At 35.9% G+C, this 20,000-nt stretch overlaps 2 protein-coding genes across 2 annotated transcripts in view; both read left to right on the forward strand.

Annotated features, from left to right (window-relative positions):
* Positions 1–20,000, forward strand: part of LOC144958170 (uncharacterized) — a 396,336-nt gene that overhangs the window by 365,136 nt on the left and 11,200 nt on the right. The window contains exons 15-18 of the mRNA XM_078889943.1: positions 1,212–1,311; positions 14,290–14,442; positions 16,254–16,310; positions 17,597–17,742. Of these exons, the coding sequence (XP_078746069.1) occupies positions 1,212–1,311; positions 14,290–14,442; positions 16,254–16,310; positions 17,597–17,742 (456 nt within the window). The remainder of the gene's footprint in view (positions 1–1,211; positions 1,312–14,289; positions 14,443–16,253; positions 16,311–17,596; positions 17,743–20,000) is intronic.
* LOC144958200 (uncharacterized) lies at positions 2,404–14,184 on the forward strand. Its single transcript, XM_078890008.1, has 6 exons — positions 2,404–3,106; positions 3,529–3,615; positions 4,777–4,838; positions 5,655–5,871; positions 7,821–8,288; positions 14,120–14,184. Exons 1-6 carry the CDS (start codon positions 3,043–3,045, stop codon positions 14,182–14,184), a joined length of 963 nt encoding a protein of 320 aa, XP_078746134.1. The 5' UTR covers positions 2,404–3,042.

A 20,000-nucleotide genomic window follows, 5' to 3' on the forward strand; every position in this document is an offset into this window, starting at 1 on the left:
AGGACGAACTACTAAGATTGATTTGAAAATAATTTAGCCCAAAAAAGTGAAAAGAAATATAAATTTTAGATTTTAAAAAATCTGATTTGTCTTAGTGAAGCAGACATAACTAAATAACAAATTGAAATTGAATTTAAGCTTCAATTTAATATACGAAAACAGATAAAATGGACGTTTCGGGTTTCCCCTTTATCAACAAAACAGTAAGAATGAAACATTACAGACGAATGAGATAATATGGTAGTGGCGTTGTTAAGATGAATAAACACTCTCATTCGTCTGTGGTGTTTCATTTGTCCTTTTTGTTGATAAAAGGGAAACCCGAAACGTCCATTTTATGTGTTTTCGTATATTCAATTGAAACTTACATTCAATTTCGCATTGTTATTTATTTCTTCGAGCTTCGAGCAGCAACATTTACATTACCCAGACATAACTAGGAGATCAGACATTAGTACTCGATCAAATATTAACAATCTGCTAAATACAAATCGGTCCGTTGAGGATTGTGACTATATAATAATAAACGATACTCGAGTTTTGACATGTATGTTCCGAATTCAAGTCACATATATTGAAAGCGCAAAGCTAATCATTTGAAAAGGTTCTTTACTCGCATTCTTTCATCGCGATCAAATGTAAATTGAGTACCTAGCCGGTAACATTCCCTGTGGAAATTTTTTTTTTAAAGCGACTTACTGGCAAAGTGTTTTGTCCCACATGTTAAATGATGCTATTGATTTGGGACATCATCTTTAAACTTGCTTTGAGCTCATAATAATATAGAGTCAAGATTGCTTTGTATCAAAGCTCAAGTTATTCACCACTATTTTATTGTTTTTGATTAGTATTTTACTAAACTAATGCATTCAATGTAATGCCCCTTATGTCAGCGACCACCATCAGTTGTTTTTTAAGAGCTTTTGTAACTTCCACTAAACGTGCTCAAACCGCTTTATCCCTGAACAACAACAACAACGCTTAACATTGAGGACGCCTGTTACGCGATATTACAATTACAGAGACAACCCTGTTAACAGCCAGATTTTTACACCTGAGTACGATAAGAGAATGTGAGTGAAGAGCCTTTTCCAAGGACTCAACTATGCGCCGAGTAAGACTCGAACCCAGGACCTTCCGATCCGAAAGCGAGTGTCCTACCACTAAACCACATAGCCGCAGTTCAAGATCTTTTCTTTGAAATTCACCAGGTACTAAAAGGCTTCCCAGAATGTCTTCAAGCAGATATCTGTCTTCACTTGAACAGAAACCTGCTACAGAATTGTAACGCATTCAAGGGAGCCAGCCCAGGTTTGTATATGCAATAATAGTTTGATCATCTAGCTTCCCCCCTTTCTCCTCCTACATTTCCTATTCCTCCTCCTCCTCCACCTCCTGATGATAATGATGATGATGATGATGATGATGGTGGTGCTGGTGGTGGTGGTGGTGGTGGTGGTGGTGATGGTGGTGGTGATGATGATGATGATGATGATGATGATTATGACGATGATGATGATGATGATGATGATGATGATGATGATGATGATGATGATGATGATGATGATGATGATGATGATGATGATTGATGATGATGATGATGATGATGATGATGATGATGATGATGATGATGATGATGATGATGATGATGATGATGATGATAGTGAATAATAAGGAGGTTGAGATCAAGAGAAGAGGAAGAGAAAAACGAAGAAAAAGAAGAAGAAGAAAAAGAAAAAGACGATGGGAAGGAGAACATGCGATTTTACCGTCATTGATTTTTTAGACTTATCTTATATACAGTCACGTCTACTACTACTACTACTCTCTGTGGTTATATCTCCATTTCAAACCAAAGAAATTAGATGACAAATTATGATTCTTGATATCAGTAATATAACAAATGTCGCTATTGGGACTTTAAGGGCCCTTTGTGAGAATATATATGTATATATATATATATATATATATATATATATATATATATGTATTAATACCGGATAGGGAGACTTTTGGTACCCCTATTAGTTCATTTTACAGTACTTTACCAATAGGGAGACCAAAATCCGGTCCCCTATTGATTTGACCTCTAGCACATTCACTTTTCTATTTTTAGTTTAAAGTTGTCAACCCAACCGTCAAGGATATATAATTGTAAATCATAGTATTGAAGTTATTTGTTAAACACCACAGTAAGAAGAGTTATGCCTAAATTTTCACGTTGGTCAATAAGGTGACCGCCTGAAAAAAGTACAATAGGGGTACCAGTGTTTTCATCGATATATTTCAATAGTGAGGCAATATATCTTTCCGAAATTTTCTCTAAAATTCTAGAGCATTATATGGATTTTTATAGTAATGAAAACCTAATATAAAATTGTGTGAAAGTTGATGAACTGAGGAATGAACAAGATATACGAATTATAATCTATTTTTAGAAACAGATTTATCGAATCTTGGTCCGGATTCTTATCTTGGTGACAAGAGACAAGCAAACATAGTAACTCTTTTTTTCGTGAAACGTATGTTTAGTCAATTTCGCGCATAAAGAGGCACTCGGCACTCACTCACTCCGCAAGTCAGTAGTAGGTAGGTGGTTATCAGTTATCAGCTTTAATTCTTAGTCAAACGCTTCATCAAACCCATTATTGAGTAGCATGTTGATGCCTGATGCCAGTTGAAGCCATCTCGACGTCGTGAAATGGAGCATCTTCTGTCATAGCAGTAGAATCGTCAGATGCCGCATTTAAATCCTCCATTCCAGGCGTTGCTGTTGCCATATCGATCTTCGAAATGATTTGGTCTAGACGTCAAGTTGACCCGTTCTATGTCTGAAGAGATTTTAAAGTGCAATACCTAACATTATATCTTGATCTACAAAAGAGTCTTTTTAAATGAACCGCTGTGTTTCTATATTTTTCAAGAACCAATGATTATCTGATAACCACTGACAATTGACTTGCGGAGAGAGTGGCCGACGGACGTCCTCTCTATAGCCGCAAGTATTTTTTCGTCACTTGCTGAGTTCCAAACTAGACGTCTATGGCATCGTGGGGTAAATTGATGCTGGAGGCATCATTGAAGAGACACCGAGATAATTTAAATGGTAAGTTATTGGCCATTCTTATTACATCACTGTTGATTTAAGATTTTCAATAGGGTAGACATCACAATCACACACACACCGATTGATGATTGTCACTTGTCAGTCAGTCATTTGGAAGTGGAGTCAGATAATTCGGGAACTTCTGTAGACTGTAGATTCACACTAGTGAGTAAGATCTGTCGTTTACTACTACTACTACTACTACTACCACTACTACTTTTAGTTTTAGCTTTATCCAACTCAACACTTCTCGTGTTTATTTTATTTTGGCAAAACTAGAATGGATTTTTGAAAAGAATATAAAATAATTTAAACTTAAACCTGTCTTTGCATCTTGCTTTATGCATACAGTATGCCATATCACAGCCATCACAAAATCATAGTTTAATGTTGAGAATATGCTATTTCTTTTGTAACTTCAGATCAGAGAGATTTGAGCTTTAAAAATCCTGAAAAATGTCTTGCTGTCAATCCAGACAACCCTTTTGATGTGATCTATGATGTTAATGGTAAGAATGTAATTTGATGAGGAAATGAATAACATTTAGGTACACATAGTTTGCTTTTTTTTTTTTTTTTTTTTGAGTCATGATGTGTAATACTATTACAGTCCACTCCGGATAATTGCAACTCGTTTAATCGCAACTTTCGGTTAATCACAATATTTCCTAAGCAATGGAAATAATTCTATATAAAAGTCACTGGTTAATTGCAACAAACTTCGGTTTTTTAAAAAGTGGTAAATTCAAGAAATCAAACAGTATATCATGATTAAATTTCATCATGGATGAAATCGTGACAGGTTGAAGAATCGAGAGTGAGCAGGATTTAATGCTACAGTAGTGTGTCACCACTCTGTTAGAGTCGAAAGAGGGCGGGGCTCTGCAGTATGGGTTTGTGACGTCATCGGTGGCCATTAAATAGAAGAGGGGTGGGGCTGGTCATAATCTTGACAACAGGTTATAAATGACAGTTATAAAGAGAGACTGAGCGATATCCTTTGTTTTAGGATTAACAACTGTGCATTGTGACCAACGAGTTTGGTGAGAGCTTATTGTCTCTCATTAAGGCTAATCTCTTTAACTCTGACAAATGTTGAATTGTTGAGAAAAAAGATTGAAACTTCTTCCAATCTGAATAAGATATCGGCTTGCTTCATAGCTGCTTTTGGTTGACAAATCTACACGGGGCTGCCATATGGTTTTTGTTTCAATCAAATTGCTCTGTATGTGGTGGACTAAGAATATTATGTACTGGTTTGAGTTGACAATAAATGTGTAAAATGTTGAAATAGTGGACAGGAAACTGAATTTCGGTTAATCCCAACATTTTCGATGATCCCAAGGTATTGCGATTATCCTAAGTGGACTGTACCTGAATCTTGAACGAAAAACTATCATATGGATATGATTATAGACAGATTGGTTTCTGGAATTATATTTCCGTCCTCCCTTGCCAACTCTGACGTTCTTGAAATTTAAAAGAAAATAGCCAGAAGGTTTCGGACTTAATTTTCTTTTTTTTTTCCAAAGGACAATAGTCATAAGGTAAATAATTTTTAAAAAATCCTTTTACAGCACAAGATGGCATGATTTTTTTTAAGAGTTTAGAGAAAAACTTGCACATGATAGTCTTCAGCTTTTTTTTTGTTGTTTTTATTTTCTATATAGACTCCAACTCAGAGCCTGAAAGTGATGCAGAACAAAGTTCCATATCACATGATTCATTTGTGGTAAGTATGTACATTAAAATAAAATCATAACATTTGTATAGCGTTTATCCACAGTTGGCACCATGCTCAAAATGCTTCACATCAACATATTTTGTGGTGGACAAAACACATTTGCCACAAAGATGAGACCTGCAGTCTGTTAGGCGCAATACAATATTTCAGGACAAGGACAACACTGTTTTACACCAGTGAGATCTCCTAGTTTTTTGTTGTTAAAAATTTTTCTTTGCAGTGGACTTCGCCAACAATAACACTATTTTAAACCTTCCTCGTTATATTTTGAAGTGATATTCATTGATGAGCCATTCACATTTGAAGTCGTTTGTTTTTTTATTTGACAAAATGTGAAAATGATGCGTTTCCAGGAAAAATTAAAATAGCTTCTGTTGGGATTATACTTTTGATCTCGCATTTTGTCCAAATTCTCTTGCATCGTAATGTTTATCAACTTTTTTTGTTAACTATATTGCAGTTGCAAGGTTAGGAAGTTCATATTGTTGCAATGACAACCGTTTATATGTCCAGAATCGTAGTGATATAAAAAATTGTTTTGTAGTTGTTGGTCCTGGTGTAGGATTTAAAGAGTTGGTTAAAAACGGTTTACTGAAACCCTGGTTGGTGTATCTATATTTATCCAAGCACAGTTGAACATATTAAATACTTAGACAATATGTCTGCCTTTCTCAACTCTTTTTTATTATACTTGCATTATTAACCAGCTAATTGTTTAGTTGGATTATTAAACAATGGCTCTTCATGTTTATTGTCAACATGAATAAATTGATTGATCTGTCATCTTTTCCACAAAATATACAGGGTCCCGATTTTGTTGCTGACTCCGAGTCTGATTCCTCTACGTACTCTGTGAGGTACCCAATGCTGAGTACATCATTGTCTTTGGAACCTAGTGCTCATTCCCCAACTCAGTCAGAGCCTCATCCACAACTATCACAGACTGAACCTCGTTGCCAGTCTGGGACCCAGGTTCAACCCGAATGCTATACACTTGCAAACCAACGTGTTACGTGCAATGGTGAGTCATTTTTTTGTCATTCTTCTCCTTTGATATTTGTGGGATCAATTTTAATTTACCCATTCCTTTTAAAAGAAAACTTCCACCCCCTCCATGGTGCTGCATTTGTGTTATTGCATTTTTTTTCTGTTTTGGCAGTGCTGCGTCGCAAAATACGCTACCATTTACATAACAAGCACAAATCCAAATTTGATAGGGTGGACATCTTAGAATCTGAAACCCCAATGTGTGAGTGATATCAGTGAAACCAGCCATAAAAATGTTCATGTTTATTTTATTGGGGTTTTTTTTTGTCTGTAATAGACTTAAATTGCTTGTATTGTAAGTGTTAAAATGGTTTTTTTGTTACAACCCATCTATATATTAAAACTGTTTCTTTGTATTTCTATGATGCTTAAGGCTTTTTTTTCACAGACCAGCTGGAAACTTAACGAGAATCAGAGTAGATAACATTTTTATTAATCTTGCAACCTAAACAGTATATGATGATTGGGAGCATTTAAAGAAAAGCACATTTTCTTTTTAATTTGTCGGTACTAAAATTATACTTTGATAATGCCTGCTGTGCTACAAACCCTTTTGACTTCCAGGTTCAATATTTTTCTTTATTCTAAAATTCTTGGGTTTCCTTTCAATGACAACTGAGATCATTAAAATTCAGCTCACAACATGATGTGTGTAGATTTGATGAAAACATATGTTCGAGTTGAGAAGCAGTGTTCACGAACTTGCTGATCGTTTTTACTAGCATTTATTTTCCTAACTTACCTGTATCAATTAACAAAGGCAAGACTCAAATATTTTCTATCTGAACAGTGTGTTTGTTATTGAAATATTTCCGGCATATACATGTCATATTTCATTCCCACAAAATATAAATCAGGATTAAGTTGTCTGGGCATCAGCATCGTTCAGGCAGTTGGGGGGAAGTCTTTAAGGAATTAATGAAGCCGATGCTCAACCGGTCTGGAGGACGTTTGATTGATGTCGGCTGTTTGTTCTGCCAGCCGGTGATGTTTTCTCACTCCCTCAATGACAAAGAAAGTCATTGTTATGACTATGAACTATAGTCTATTATTACTTTTGTTACTATATTAATTGTTACTTATAGCCGCTACTGTTATTATTATTATTATTATTATTATTTTATTATTATTATTATTATTATTATTATTATTATTATTATTATTATTATTATTATTATTATTATTATTATTATTATTATTATTATTATGATATTGCCTTCATTGCATTCTATTACTATTATTGATATAATTAATTTCTGATTGTTGTAAATAATTTATGTGAATTGAATTTTGTCGATTGGCCAAGGGCCTACAATAAACTTAAATGAAATGTTAGTCTTTGGATAGGACTTGGGTCTATTCTTGATTGCTTTTCCGCCTGGGTCGAGTGAAGCATTTGGAGTAAATTTTGTTGCTCAACGTAAAAAACATGACGCTTACCATTCCGCTGATACTGATACCTCCAAGGGGTGGTTGGGGAAAAACCTAAAATTCTTTTGACATTCTGTCTGATTTTTCGCTGAAACAACAAAGGACAATCTATGTATTCAGATGAGACTTCAATGTGTTACTATTCCGATTTATGTTCATATTTTGATTATAATGAAGAGGGAACCCTGAACCCAGTGAAGTGGGTGGATTGATCTATTTATTTCTATTTCAAAACAAAAATATGGCGTCTTTTCACTGGATTTGTTATGTGGCAGAGGTCTCCACAAATCTAACATACCTCTTCCAAAGGAATAGATGGTAGAAAAGTATATAACAAGAAGGAATTATGACAGTTACTTGTCCAGGCCGTAAATATTTGGAATGCTATTCCTCTCTATCGCTGTCATGTAGCTGATGTGCATATGATCTGTCTATTGATTTATTTTCATAGTTCATAGCATGATGTGCTTTATTTTCTTCTTTTTTTTCCAGAGAAATACAAAAAGCCAAGGAGACCCTGTCCATACTGTGGACAGTTGCAAACAAAACTCTCAAGGCATTTGATGAGGAAACACAAAGATGAGACAGAAGTTACAGAGGCCATGAAACAGCCTGTAAAGGAAAGGGATAGAACAATGGATTATCTCAAGAAAAAGGGCATTTTTTATTCAAACACTAGAAACAATTCAATAGTTATGCGTGAGAGAGCACAAGGGTCACATGAAGTTGTTATGTGTGCTGGCTGTAAGGGGTTTTACTCTGGACGAAGGGTTTATGAACACAAAAAGAAATGTAGTACTGAGCATGCTCTGTGTACTGGGGTTGTAAAATTTTATCCCGTGGCTCCCAATGCAAGTAAAGAAATAAAGGAGAATATTCTTGACAAATTTCGGAATGATGAAGTGGGAAATTTGTGTCGATCAGACAAAGCTATAGTATTGTTAGGAACAAAATTGTGGAGTAAAAGTTCAAAGAAGGAGAGAAAAGTTATAATGAGTGATTTACGCATCTTAGGAAATTTGATTTTAAAAACTAGGAAGAGAACGAATCAACCTTCTTTCTCTGGAGAGGACGTGGTGAAGCGTTGTAACTTTAATGAAATATCGCAAACCATTTCTGAAATGACTTTGAAAGAGGATGGGACATTGAAAGCAGGCTTGAAGCTTTCAATTGGATTTATATTGAAAAAGTTAATTAATTTCTTAAAAGGGAATATATAATGCAAAACAAAATGGAAGAATCCGCAGAGATAGATTTGTTCAAAGCTGTCCTGGATTATAATTGGGATAGTATTTTTTTTACAGCCAGAGTTCAATGTGAAGCAAAGAGAACAAATTTGAGAAAACCCAAAGAGATGCCATTAGAGAATGATATAAAGAAGCTACGGCAATTTATTACTGAAGAGATGGTCCGTATTTGTGAGGATGATTATCAATTATTTGATTCACATATGTTTGTTAGGCTTCGCAATGTCATCGTAGCTAGGCTTACAATGTTTAATGCGAGGAGAGGCGGAGAACCCGCAAGGATGTTGTTAAAAGACTGGAATGATGCAGATTCAGGTGTATGGGTTGATCCCCAGCTTGTACAACATGTCACTGATCCTCTGGAAAAAGCGTTACTTGAGAAGTATAAGCTGGCCTATCAGTCTGGAAAGGGAAGCAAGATGTTGGTCCCTGTGTTGATACCCAATGACACAATTCAGCCTTTAAGGAAACTTGCACAGGAGCGTAAAGCTGTTGATATTTCAGACAACCCATTTCTTTTTCCAAATACAGGAATATCCAAAGATCATGTAAGTGGTTACATTGCCATCAAATATGTCACTTCCTTAGTAAAGGATTTAGAGAAACCCCAGTTGTTAATAGCTGATAAATTCAGGCACCGAGCTTCGACATTATTTGCCTTACTTGATGTCCCACAACACGAGAGAGATGTCTTCTATCGACATATGGGACACAGTGAATCAATCAATCAAAACATTTATCAGTGTCCACTTGCAATACGAGAAATAACAGAAGTTGGTCATTTTTTGGGTCAAATTGATAACTCAGCATCGGTCACTGGGGAAGGAAATTGTAACATTGAAACAAATGACTCTGTAGTGAATAGAGACTCAAATGCAAATTTTGGAACATCCATAGTAACAGCTGCAAATCAAGAAGAAATATTTGATGGTGAAGCAGGAGTGCCAAATCAGCTTACGTGTTCTTCAAAACAAACTGAACCCAAGAGGAATTCAAGCAAAAATCGGAGATACATGTCATGGTCAGATGAGGATACAGATAGAGTCAAGTCATATTTTAAAAACTTTGTCGAAGATGTTTCAGCACATGGTTCAAGGGGATCATTACCTAGAAAGTCTGAAATTATTCTGTTCTTAAAACACCACAGGGTATTTTCACAAAAAGGAATCCCTGAAGGTACACTAATTAGTTTGGTGAAGACAAAGATTTTTAATGAAAGAAATAAATATAGAAGGGAAAGAGCGTTTCAATCGGTGTAATGACAATCATGAATTTGATTTGTATTACATTCATTGTATTGTATAGTGTTATTGACATATTTTGGGGGTTTACAAAAACGTTTTATCTTTATATAGTACAATCTGTTCATCATTGCAATATCCTTTTTTATATTATATGAACATTCATTTGCTCAGCTTGAGAGACAAATGCTTTGTAGAACCATAGCTGCCAACCGTTCTGTTAAAAACGGATTTGTTCCGTATTTGACTTCCTGAGTCCGTAAGTGCTTATTTTTAGTTCAAAATCCGTATTTTGTAATTTTTGACTAATTTGTGGTAAAAAAGCCATGTGAGCCTAATGAATTATTATTATTGATCCATTATTATTACTATTACTACTACTACTATTGTTGTTATTATTATTATCATTATTATTGGTGTCCAGTGAGAGCATAATCCCATTTGTGTAGCTCTTTAATTTGAATTATGCCTCTAACATAAATGATTTTCAACAATTAAAAAAGTTCCATTCGTTTATATGACGCCTGTATTTTACTCAAACCTTTCATAATGTATTGGAGATTTGCATAGGATATGGATGTTAGCCTCGATATACTTTGAATATTCTAAGACAGTATTGATACTTTCACTATTTGTTACAAATATTATTTTAATTAAGAATAAAATTAAATCCACCTTTTTGATTGGAAGGTATTCAATAAGAAAATCAATTGCTTATATTGATTAAAGATGACAATGATTATTTCCCTTTATTAATTTATGAAATATATAAATTTAATCCCTTTAAAAACATCTTCATCTGATTTTAATTTTTTTTTTCAAGCAAGCTTTTGTAACGGTTTAGGTTCAAGAAAAATAAGTATACTCCATTTTTAGGTGTGTTTATCTTGTCAAAGTAAAGAAGTAGGAATTCTCTAATATTTAGAGGTGCATTTTACTATAACTACTATTATAGTATACTACTTAAAGACCATTATGTTGCATGAAAGAAAACATATATGCAATCGTCTACTTTTTATCTGAACTCACCTAATTTTTACCCCAAAACGCCCTCTCAAGTGATGTACCAGGTTGGTAGTTATGCATTTCTAACCATCTTAAGTTATTTCATTTATTTTACAATCGTGCTTCTTGTGTATTGGTCCTTATCAAAGTTGAGGCAGTTGAATTCTTTCTTTATATTGTCCGTTCTGAATTTTGATCTCATTGTGGAAAGCTCCCATAGCGGGCAGGGAGGTACACACTGTGTCTTCTATCCCCTTATATCTGTTTTCCAACATGCTTTCAGTCTTTGTCTTGGAATGAGATTACTTGTTTTTTTCCTGGCCCTCGCCGGAGTCCTAGCTGGGAGGGAAGCAGTCAAATGCATATTTATTGTTTTGGGAGATGATATTTTTTTCCTTGTAAATCATCTCTCTGTTATGTATTATTACTATATTTGTTATTTTTTAATGTATAATGTAAGCATTTGAGTGTGTTCCTCTTTGTTGGATTTTGTTCTTGTGTCCGGATAAGACTTATAGGTGATCTCAAACTTAGTACATTGGTGATACGCTCTTGGAATCTACATCTGATCCCTATTTGTTCCCAGTTCCCCTATGTCTTACTTTCTCTTGGATGCTTCAACTGTAATTCTAGAACTTTTTACTATCCAATTTTCTTCCTTTTTACTGGCGCTGATATAACCTAAATGTGTTGCAAGCGCCGTAAAACCCTTAAAAACAAAACAACAATCATTGTGGAAAGTGTCATTTTAACGATTCAAATGTGCTGGTACTAAACCCGATAATTGAGCAACATTTGGACTAGCCTCTGTCATCTCAAACTTGTTAGTGTTAGTAATAGTAATTAAAAAGGCTGACTTTTATATGTTGCGATTCGATGAAGGGGGGGGGGGGGGGCTTCGGCACACATCGCCCCTCATCCCGGGCAAAATGAGCGTTCCTTATTTTATTTTTGAAAAGTTGGCAGCTATGTAGAACTATCTGAAAGAATCAGATATGGCAGAATAAAAAGTCTTTCTACTAACCCTAACTTAATTGGCCAATGTAGCTTTATGTTCAGCATTTTCTAGATACCTAATGTAAAATTTCACTATTCTTTTTATGATAGTTTTAAGAGTTGCAATCTTTAGAGGTGACTGTCAAGAAATGACACCTCTGTGCATTTAATTTCATTCTTTCTTTATCCCCTCATCCTTAATCAGAATAATAATAATTAATAATGAAAAAAAATGCAGCAACGACAGCTTAGAACGGCATAAAGTGCTTAAGAATTATTTTTTTTGCATTAAACTTTATTCAAACGATTTTCAACACTTTTGCTTCACAGTTTATGCTTTTTAACAAATGCAATTAAGCAACTTACCAGCAACAACATATTGGTTTGTTATCATTTGAGGGTTTTATCAGTAAAACTGTTTCTATCCTTTTATGTTGCACTGTACACATAGCAAACTTCATGCTTTTATTTGGTGACCAAAGACTTATGTGATACAGTGGATGAATGTTTGTGATGGCTTTTGGAACTGAAATAAACCTGCAATATGATTTGTAGACTTCTATCGTTATGTATCATTTTTCGGTCAAATGTAAATGTAATTTTACACGAGCTTGATGTATCATAAAACCCACAATGAGCTCAACGTGCAGCTGGTAGTAGATTTATATGGACACGAACAACGTTGTTACAATTCAGTAACGTACTCCAATTAACACAAATGAGACTGTAAATGAGACTTTTACAATGACTCTGCATCGCCACAAATATGGATTCGAACCCTGGCAACTCGGGCATCAGACGAACTGTCTACCACGAAACCAAAGCAAGCATTGTGCAAGTTAAAGTGAATGAGATGTTGATTGAAGCCGTTCAGTGTGTCCATCAGATCTGCTGTCCTATCCATCCAACTCCATTCACTCACTGGGTGGGGTTCCCGACTTCCCATAATGGGCAGGGACGTACTCGTTGCGTCTTCTATCCCCCTATGTCTGTTTTCCAACTTGTTTTCTGTCTTTGTCTCGGGATGGGATGGGATTACTTGGTTTTGTCCAGGACCTGGCTGGGAGGGAAACAGTCAAATGTATAGTTCGAGTTTTGGGAGATTATATTTTTCCCTTGTAAATCATCTGTCTGTTATGCTCTTTATTGTTTTGTTTACATATTATTTATGCTTTGTAAACATTTGAGTGTATCCCTCTTTGTTGGGACCTGTGCTTGTGTCTGAATGAGACGTTTAGGTGATCTCAAACTAAGTACTTTGATAGTGGGCTCTTGGAATCTACTGTTTCCTATTTGAAACAAATCCCCTTTGCCTTACTTTTTCTTGGGTGCTCTAATTGTAGTTCCAGAACTTTTTACTATCCCATTTTCTTCCTTTTTACTGGCGCTGATATGACCTTAATGTGTTGCAAGCGCCGTAAAACCCTTACAAACAAAACAAAACAAACCAAGTCCATTCAGTGGTATACAACAACAACAAATAAACTCCTCTGCCTGGTCCCTTCTATCTCTGATCTTAACCTGGGTCGTCAGGTTTCTAAAGGGGTCGGGGACTGCAAAAACAATGGCGCACGGAGCAACTGGGAATATTTTTTGCCGTGTTTGAGTCCCAGGTTATTTCCCTGAGCGCCCCTTCTGAGGGATGGACCTTCCCAGGAGTTAGTAAATGCGTTGCTCGGCCACTTCACTCTACGCACACTGGGATAAGCTTCGACACTATGGCCATGAAGCTCTTAATCTTAAGGACTTACTTTATTTTAGACAATTTGGTGGTAGCTCACTTGAAAATGCACTCTTAGGTATACACATATATAAACATATACTGGGCTCCCTAAAAGGGTTTTTTAATGTGGTCTCCCTAAAAACATGTTTTTACCAAATGTCTCCTTAAAGCTACAGAAACACTTAGTAAAACATTAGGGGGACCGAGTAATTTTCTATATACCATTGTGATCATCAAGCATCAGAATTGTGTTCATAAATCATTGTAGGGAATCAAACTATACTCATTTGAACAAAGATTGAACAGTTTAATCAATTTGAACAAGACATATGCTTGGTCCTCCAATTGGTGCATTTCACAGTGGTCACCTTAATAGTGGATTGATACTTATATATATATGTATATATATATATATATATATATATATATATATATATATTATATATATATATATATTATATATATATATGAAGCTTTGTGAAGGGCATTGAGCTTGGAAAAGCCATGGAAATGAGCCGTATCAAATGTTAATTAGCCTTATTTTATCTCATATCTATTAAATTGATGATATTCGTTTAGGTAAATTACTCACAACACCCGCCAGCCACATTATATCAACACACAATATTGTGTGTAACCTTTAACGTTTATAGTCTGTCCGGTAGAATGTATTGAGAGCTAATCAGACAACAGGCTGTCTAAAAACAATAAGAAAGAGATGAGTTACGTTAACTTCGTTCCTTCTTTAGGTTGCCTACGTGTTCTATCTACCAAGTTCAAGTCTACGCATGCGCCCCCTGGTGACACATTGGTACATCCGGGTGATATTCTTACTGCCATCTACTTCATTGCCAGGGGCAGCATAGAGATTCTCAAGGAGGAAACAGTTATGGCCATCCTGGGTAAGCTCAATGTTGATCCATGATGGGTACTTAAATTATAATATTATCATCAAAAGACATTATTTGAGGTAATAGGGTTGGTTCCCATTTCAATTCACTTCGGGAACTATCAAGGCTTAATTTCACTTCTAAATATTTTTTACAGCTAGTCAAGTTGAAAACGTATGAAATTTGAGAAATGTTGCTGGATACATTTCCCATACAACTGACTATAACTTCATGAAAAATCACCCGATTTATTTCCAATAAAGATTAAAATGCTCTGGGGAGCACATTCTTTCAGAAAATGAAGGAAAAAATGCAAATCCAAAATTTTCACCTTCCAACTGATTATGTCATGCACTGACACATTTATTCTCTTCAATAAAGCTTATAAACAGATTCAAGTCTCAATTTATGTAGTTGGTTGTGAATTCATTTTTAAGTTTTACATGTTCTATGATTATTCTTAAAGTGGCAATATGGTCAGGACGGCTATGAGGCCTAGTGGTATAACACTCGCTTTCGGTTGGGAAGGTCCTGGGTTCGAGCCTCGCTCGGCTCATAGTTGTGTCCTTGGAGAAGGCTCTTTACTCACATTCTATCACCATACTCAGTTGTAAAATGAGTACCTGGCCGTTAACAGCATTGTCTCTGTCCGAAAAAATTTGTAATATCGCCTAACAGCCGTCATGTCCCGTCCTTCATGCTGAGTGATGCTGTTGGCCAGGGACCCCTTGTAAAGCGCTTTGAGCACGTTTAGTGGATTTTGCGCTATATAAAAGCCCAATTCAATTCAATTCAATTACATGATCGGCCTTTACTAAAACCTGCTTGTTCATCTTGAATAGTTATGCCTGTGGCATCTCTCAGTCTTTCCATGGTTATTCTTGTTGACACTTTGCTTGGTACTGACACTGACATATTTTTTAAACCCATATTTATTATTCTCCTCAATAAAACTTAATGAAAATGTTGCCGCTTGAAGCTCGAAAGAAAAAAATAACGATAAGTAATGAATGGAATGTAAGCTTCAATTTTTTTAACGAGGACAGATAATGTTGACTTTTTGGGTTTCCCCCTTTATCAACAAAACATGATGAATGAAAAGAAAACATGAGCTTTTATATACAGCAATATCCACTAAACATGCCCAAAGCGCTTTACAATAGGCCCCGATCAACAGCAACATGTAACATATGACGCCTTAGGCGATATTACAATTTTTCCCAGATATAGACAACGCTGTTAACGGCCAGGTACTCATTTTACACCTGAGTATGGTGAGAGAATGTGAGTAAAGAACCTTTCCCAAGGACTCAACTATTATGACCGAATTGCAGGTGTTGCTGCTTGAAGCTGGAAATAATAAATAACAATAATAAAATGGAATAGAAACGTAATTTGATATACATAGGCAGATTGTGTGCATGTTTCGGGTTTCCCCTTGTCATGGTCTCAAGTGAGTAAAGAGATACTCGACTGTGCATAAAACAAAGATATGAAGAATAAGACCCTAGAATTTACTAGAGTAAAGAATATTAAATCGGTCAGCTTTTATAATAAGTGGCTATGTGACAGAATGTAGAACGAAAAGTATTCACTAATTTGAAATTAACTCGAGGGAAGGCTATTAAAGGAAAGATGATCTAATATTAGAAGGTAAACTTTTTCTAAGCCTATCGAAATATAACTGGAATGAAATGAATTCAGTTCTTACTAAAATAAAACTTTAATAAAATAAATGTGAATAATCTTTACTGTGACAACCCTTTATTAACAAAACAAAATGAATGAAACATTAAAAACTAATGATATTATCTATTCTCCAGGCAAGGACGACATATTTGGTGAGGACATACCGAGGTTGGACAAAGAACATTGCTTGGGTAAATCCTATTAACATTTTTTAACCCTTTCCTTACCAACCGTAGAAAAATCGTCACATTCGTTTGGATAAAAACAATAATTTCTCATTCTGATTTCAATAGGAGCGTTCTATATTCAGCTTTTCGTCCAACCAAGTCTTCAATCACATGATTTGTTGCTGTACAACGATTGGATATTTCTTTTAAAATGTAAACACGCTGCTTTGTTTATGAAAGTTGTAAACATACACGTGTGTCAAACTGAACAAAATGACCAATCGTGATGTTAGATATTTCGAAAGTTGTAAGCACTTTTCACTTTGTGGGTCACTTTGAGCACATTTTGCAATGTGACCAATGACCTCGAGCACATGGAAAGTTAATATAGATCGCTCCCATTTTACATCACAAAATGTAAACAATTTTTTTTGGTTTGTTATCGCTATAAAACCTTGAAACTGTTTGTAGGGCTCAATTTAAGTAGCTTAATAATTTTCTGTTTAGAATGTAATTGGTGTTTCCCTATTTGAGTAAGAAAAATGTACTTTTGTGTTAAATGTGTTCGGGAAAATTCTGAAAATGTCCGGTAAGGCAAGGGTCAAGTGTAACAAACAAAAATGATAAATGAAGTTCTAGTATTTAAAGATAAGCCATTATTTTTCCCCTTTTACATGTCATCAGTGGCCAGATGGGTGACCAATCGTGCAAAATTTTAGGTCCTGACGCTGTGTTTATGGGTCACTTTTACACACATTGCTCCACTCAACTCAGGTGTGAATGAGTACCTGGCTAAAGGCAGTGATAGAGTATTAGTACGAAAGTACTTTAAGAAATGGAAAAATGGTTCCTAATGGCCTGCTGGGAGAACAAATAAAACTTTGTGAAGCGTATTGAGCATCCATTGAAATGCGCTATATAAAAGTCCATAACTTTGGTTTTTTTTTAACATGGAATTTTAATTTCGATGCAAATGACGAGACACTATATTATATTGGTTGTGTCCTTTTTACGAAACCCGCCGATAACCATAGTCTCGGGTTCACTCCCGACTGGTGTACACTTCCCTGAGTCTCAGGTTCACTCCCCACTGATTGCTTTTTTAGGAAACCCGCCGAAACCCAGTCCCAGGTTCACTCCCCAAATGGCGTACACTTCCCTGATTCCCAGGTTCACTCCCCACTGATACCTACTTCCAATAACTTTGTCGGGTTTCGGCGTGTTTCGTAAAAAACACGGTTATATATTAACATGCCTTGTATTATACACTTTTTCTTGATATCGTTTTATTTTATTTTTGTCACTTTCAGGTCAGTCGCAGTATTGTGTCCGTGCACTTTCCTACTGTGACATCAACAAGATCGACTTAGGCGATCTACGAGAGATCCTACACACTTATCCGGAATTCGCACACTCCTTTTTGACTCGATTCCAGGTCACCTTTAACCTTAGAAAGGTGGGTGTGTTGGATGGAGTGATTTGTTGCTGGGGAAGTGTTCGTTGGATTGTTTGTCTTTAATAGTCGTGTCGCTGATTTTGTTGGAGTTGTTGTTGTTCTTCTTCTGCAGGTCTGATAACCCCAATACTCTTCAACAGTCGTAACGTCACTTCCTTCCAAATGACGCATGGTATCTTAGTAACACTGGCTCTAAACTATCGGAACAATGGCGGACGCCCGTATGAAATATTTCTCCGGGGAGCATAAAGGGTATCCAGAGGAAAAAAAAACACATACATTTGATCATGTTTTGACTTTTACACATTCTGATCAAAAGTTCTAGCCAGCATGAAGAATAAAAAGTAATGGTTTTCTTTGTTAAGAACCAAGATGGCCGCCGTTGCCGGGCAGCGTGATATCAGACTACTGAATCGTATTGATATGAGCTCATTGTTGCAATGGAAATACTCTCAAACAGTTGGAGCGTGGCGGTTCAGCGGTAGGGTCTTTGCTTCGTACCCGAAGGTACTGAGTTCGATCACACGCCGGCACTGCACTGTGTGGACTTGACCAAGTCACCTCGCCCTAGCTCAAGTTGCGGAGCTGCATTGCGGCTGACGCCTGGGCTATTCCAGCCATCCCTTGGAATAGACCTTAGAGACAAATTTCCCCTATGGGATGAATATAGGGAATTTTATCTTTTTATATTTTTTTTTAATTTTTCTTTCTCTTCTTATTGCTGTTGACTTGTTTTGTTTTGTTGGGGTTTTTTTAAATTGTCATTTTGTCATTTCTCTCATTGCTGTTTATATGTGTCCGTCTTGTTATTTTGATTGTATTGGTTCGTTTTTGTTGTTTTTGTTCTTATAATTGCTGCTAATGCCATCGATTTCGTTCCTGTTTTGTTCGACTTGTTTCTTCTTTTGTGTACTTATTTGGTTTTTTGTTTGTTTATTTTATTTTTCATCTAACTTTTTTTTTCCATTAGTTGCAATGATTTTGTTCCGCCCGTTGTTTTTTTTTTTCTTTTTAATTTGGAGCTGATGTGTTACCATTTTATTATTATTATTATTATTATTATTATTATTATTATTATTATTATTATTATTATTATTATTATTATTATTATTATTATTATTATTATTATTATTATTATTATTATTGTTGCCGATCTTTTAGTGCTGTTTTGACAATGAAGATGATGATGATGATGATGATGATGATGATGATGATGATGATGATAAGGAGGAGGAAGAGGAGGAGGAGGAGGAGGAGGAGGAGGAGGTGGTGGAGGAGGAGGAGGTGGAGGAGGAGGAAGGTGTCGGAAGAAGAGGGGGAGGAGGACACCGCCAACCACAAGAACGGCCACGAGGAGAGGAAGAGAAGTCGTCAAAATAAATCAGTCAAGGAGTAGCAGAATGGAGGAGGACTTTGGGGGCAGCGTGGCTCAGCGGTACGGTCTTAGCTTCTTACCCGAAAGGTATCGAGTTCGATCACCCGCCGCTGCTCTGTGTGGCCTTGAGCAAGTCACGTCGCCCTAGCTCAATTTGCGGCGCTGCACTGCGGCTGACGCCTGGGTTACTCCAGTCTTCCCTTGGAATAGACCCTAGAGACAAATTTCCCCTATGGGATGAATGAATCGATTTTTTTTCCTAATTTTCTGAAGAGAATGACATGAAGTATTTGTAGTAAATTCAAAAATAGTTCTAAAAAGGTCTCAGGTTTAAAACATTTAACATTTTCGGGTGCCACCTTTGTCTTGTAAAGCGCTTTGGTCTCGTTTAGTGGATATTGCTCTTTATAAAAACTCATATTTTTTTAAAAATTATCTACGAGATTTGAAGTAAGGATACTATGGCCAAAATTAGAATGTATATTTTTGTCTTGTAATAGGATTCAATAGTCTGATGTCACTTCCGCCCAGCAACGAGCAGCTTGGATCTAAACAAAGAAAATCGCTACTATTATTCTTCATGCTGGCTAGAATTTTTCCACATGTCATGTGTTCAGAATGTATAAAAGTCAAAACATGATCAGATTTATAATGTATTTCTCCTCTGAATACAATTTTATGCTCGTTGGAAAAGTATTTTCATAAGGGCGTCCGTCGTTGTTCCGATAGTTTAGAACCAGTTACTAAGTTACTATGTGTCATCACGAAGGAAGTGACGTCACGACTGTTGAAAGCAATTCCTTTTTTTGTGAGACTTCCGGTCCACCCAAAAGTCCGCCTCCCCTTCATCGCGGGTGGACGTCATGACAATCGCTCAATGAAA

Source organism: Berghia stephanieae, chromosome 12, assembly GCF_034508935.2.
Source record: "Berghia stephanieae isolate SIO BIC M18660-M18661 chromosome 12, UCSD_Bste_1.3, whole genome shotgun sequence".
Classification (NCBI taxonomy): Eukaryota; Metazoa; Mollusca; class Gastropoda; order Nudibranchia; family Aeolidiidae; genus Berghia; species Berghia stephanieae.

Bases quoted from the DNA above. Each gene is read 5' to 3' on its own strand.
- LOC144958200 (XM_078890008.1), top strand. From the start codon at position 3,043: ATGGCATCGTGGGGTAAATTGATGCTGGAGGCATCATTGAAGAGACAC. The intron at 3,616-4,776 runs GTAAGAATGTAA...TTTTCTATATAG, and splicing joins TGTGATCTATGATGTTAATG to ACTCCAACTCAGAGCCTGAA. The intron at 5,872-7,820 runs GTGAGTCATTTT...TTTTTTTTCCAG, and splicing joins CCAACGTGTTACGTGCAATG to AGAAATACAAAAAGCCAAGG.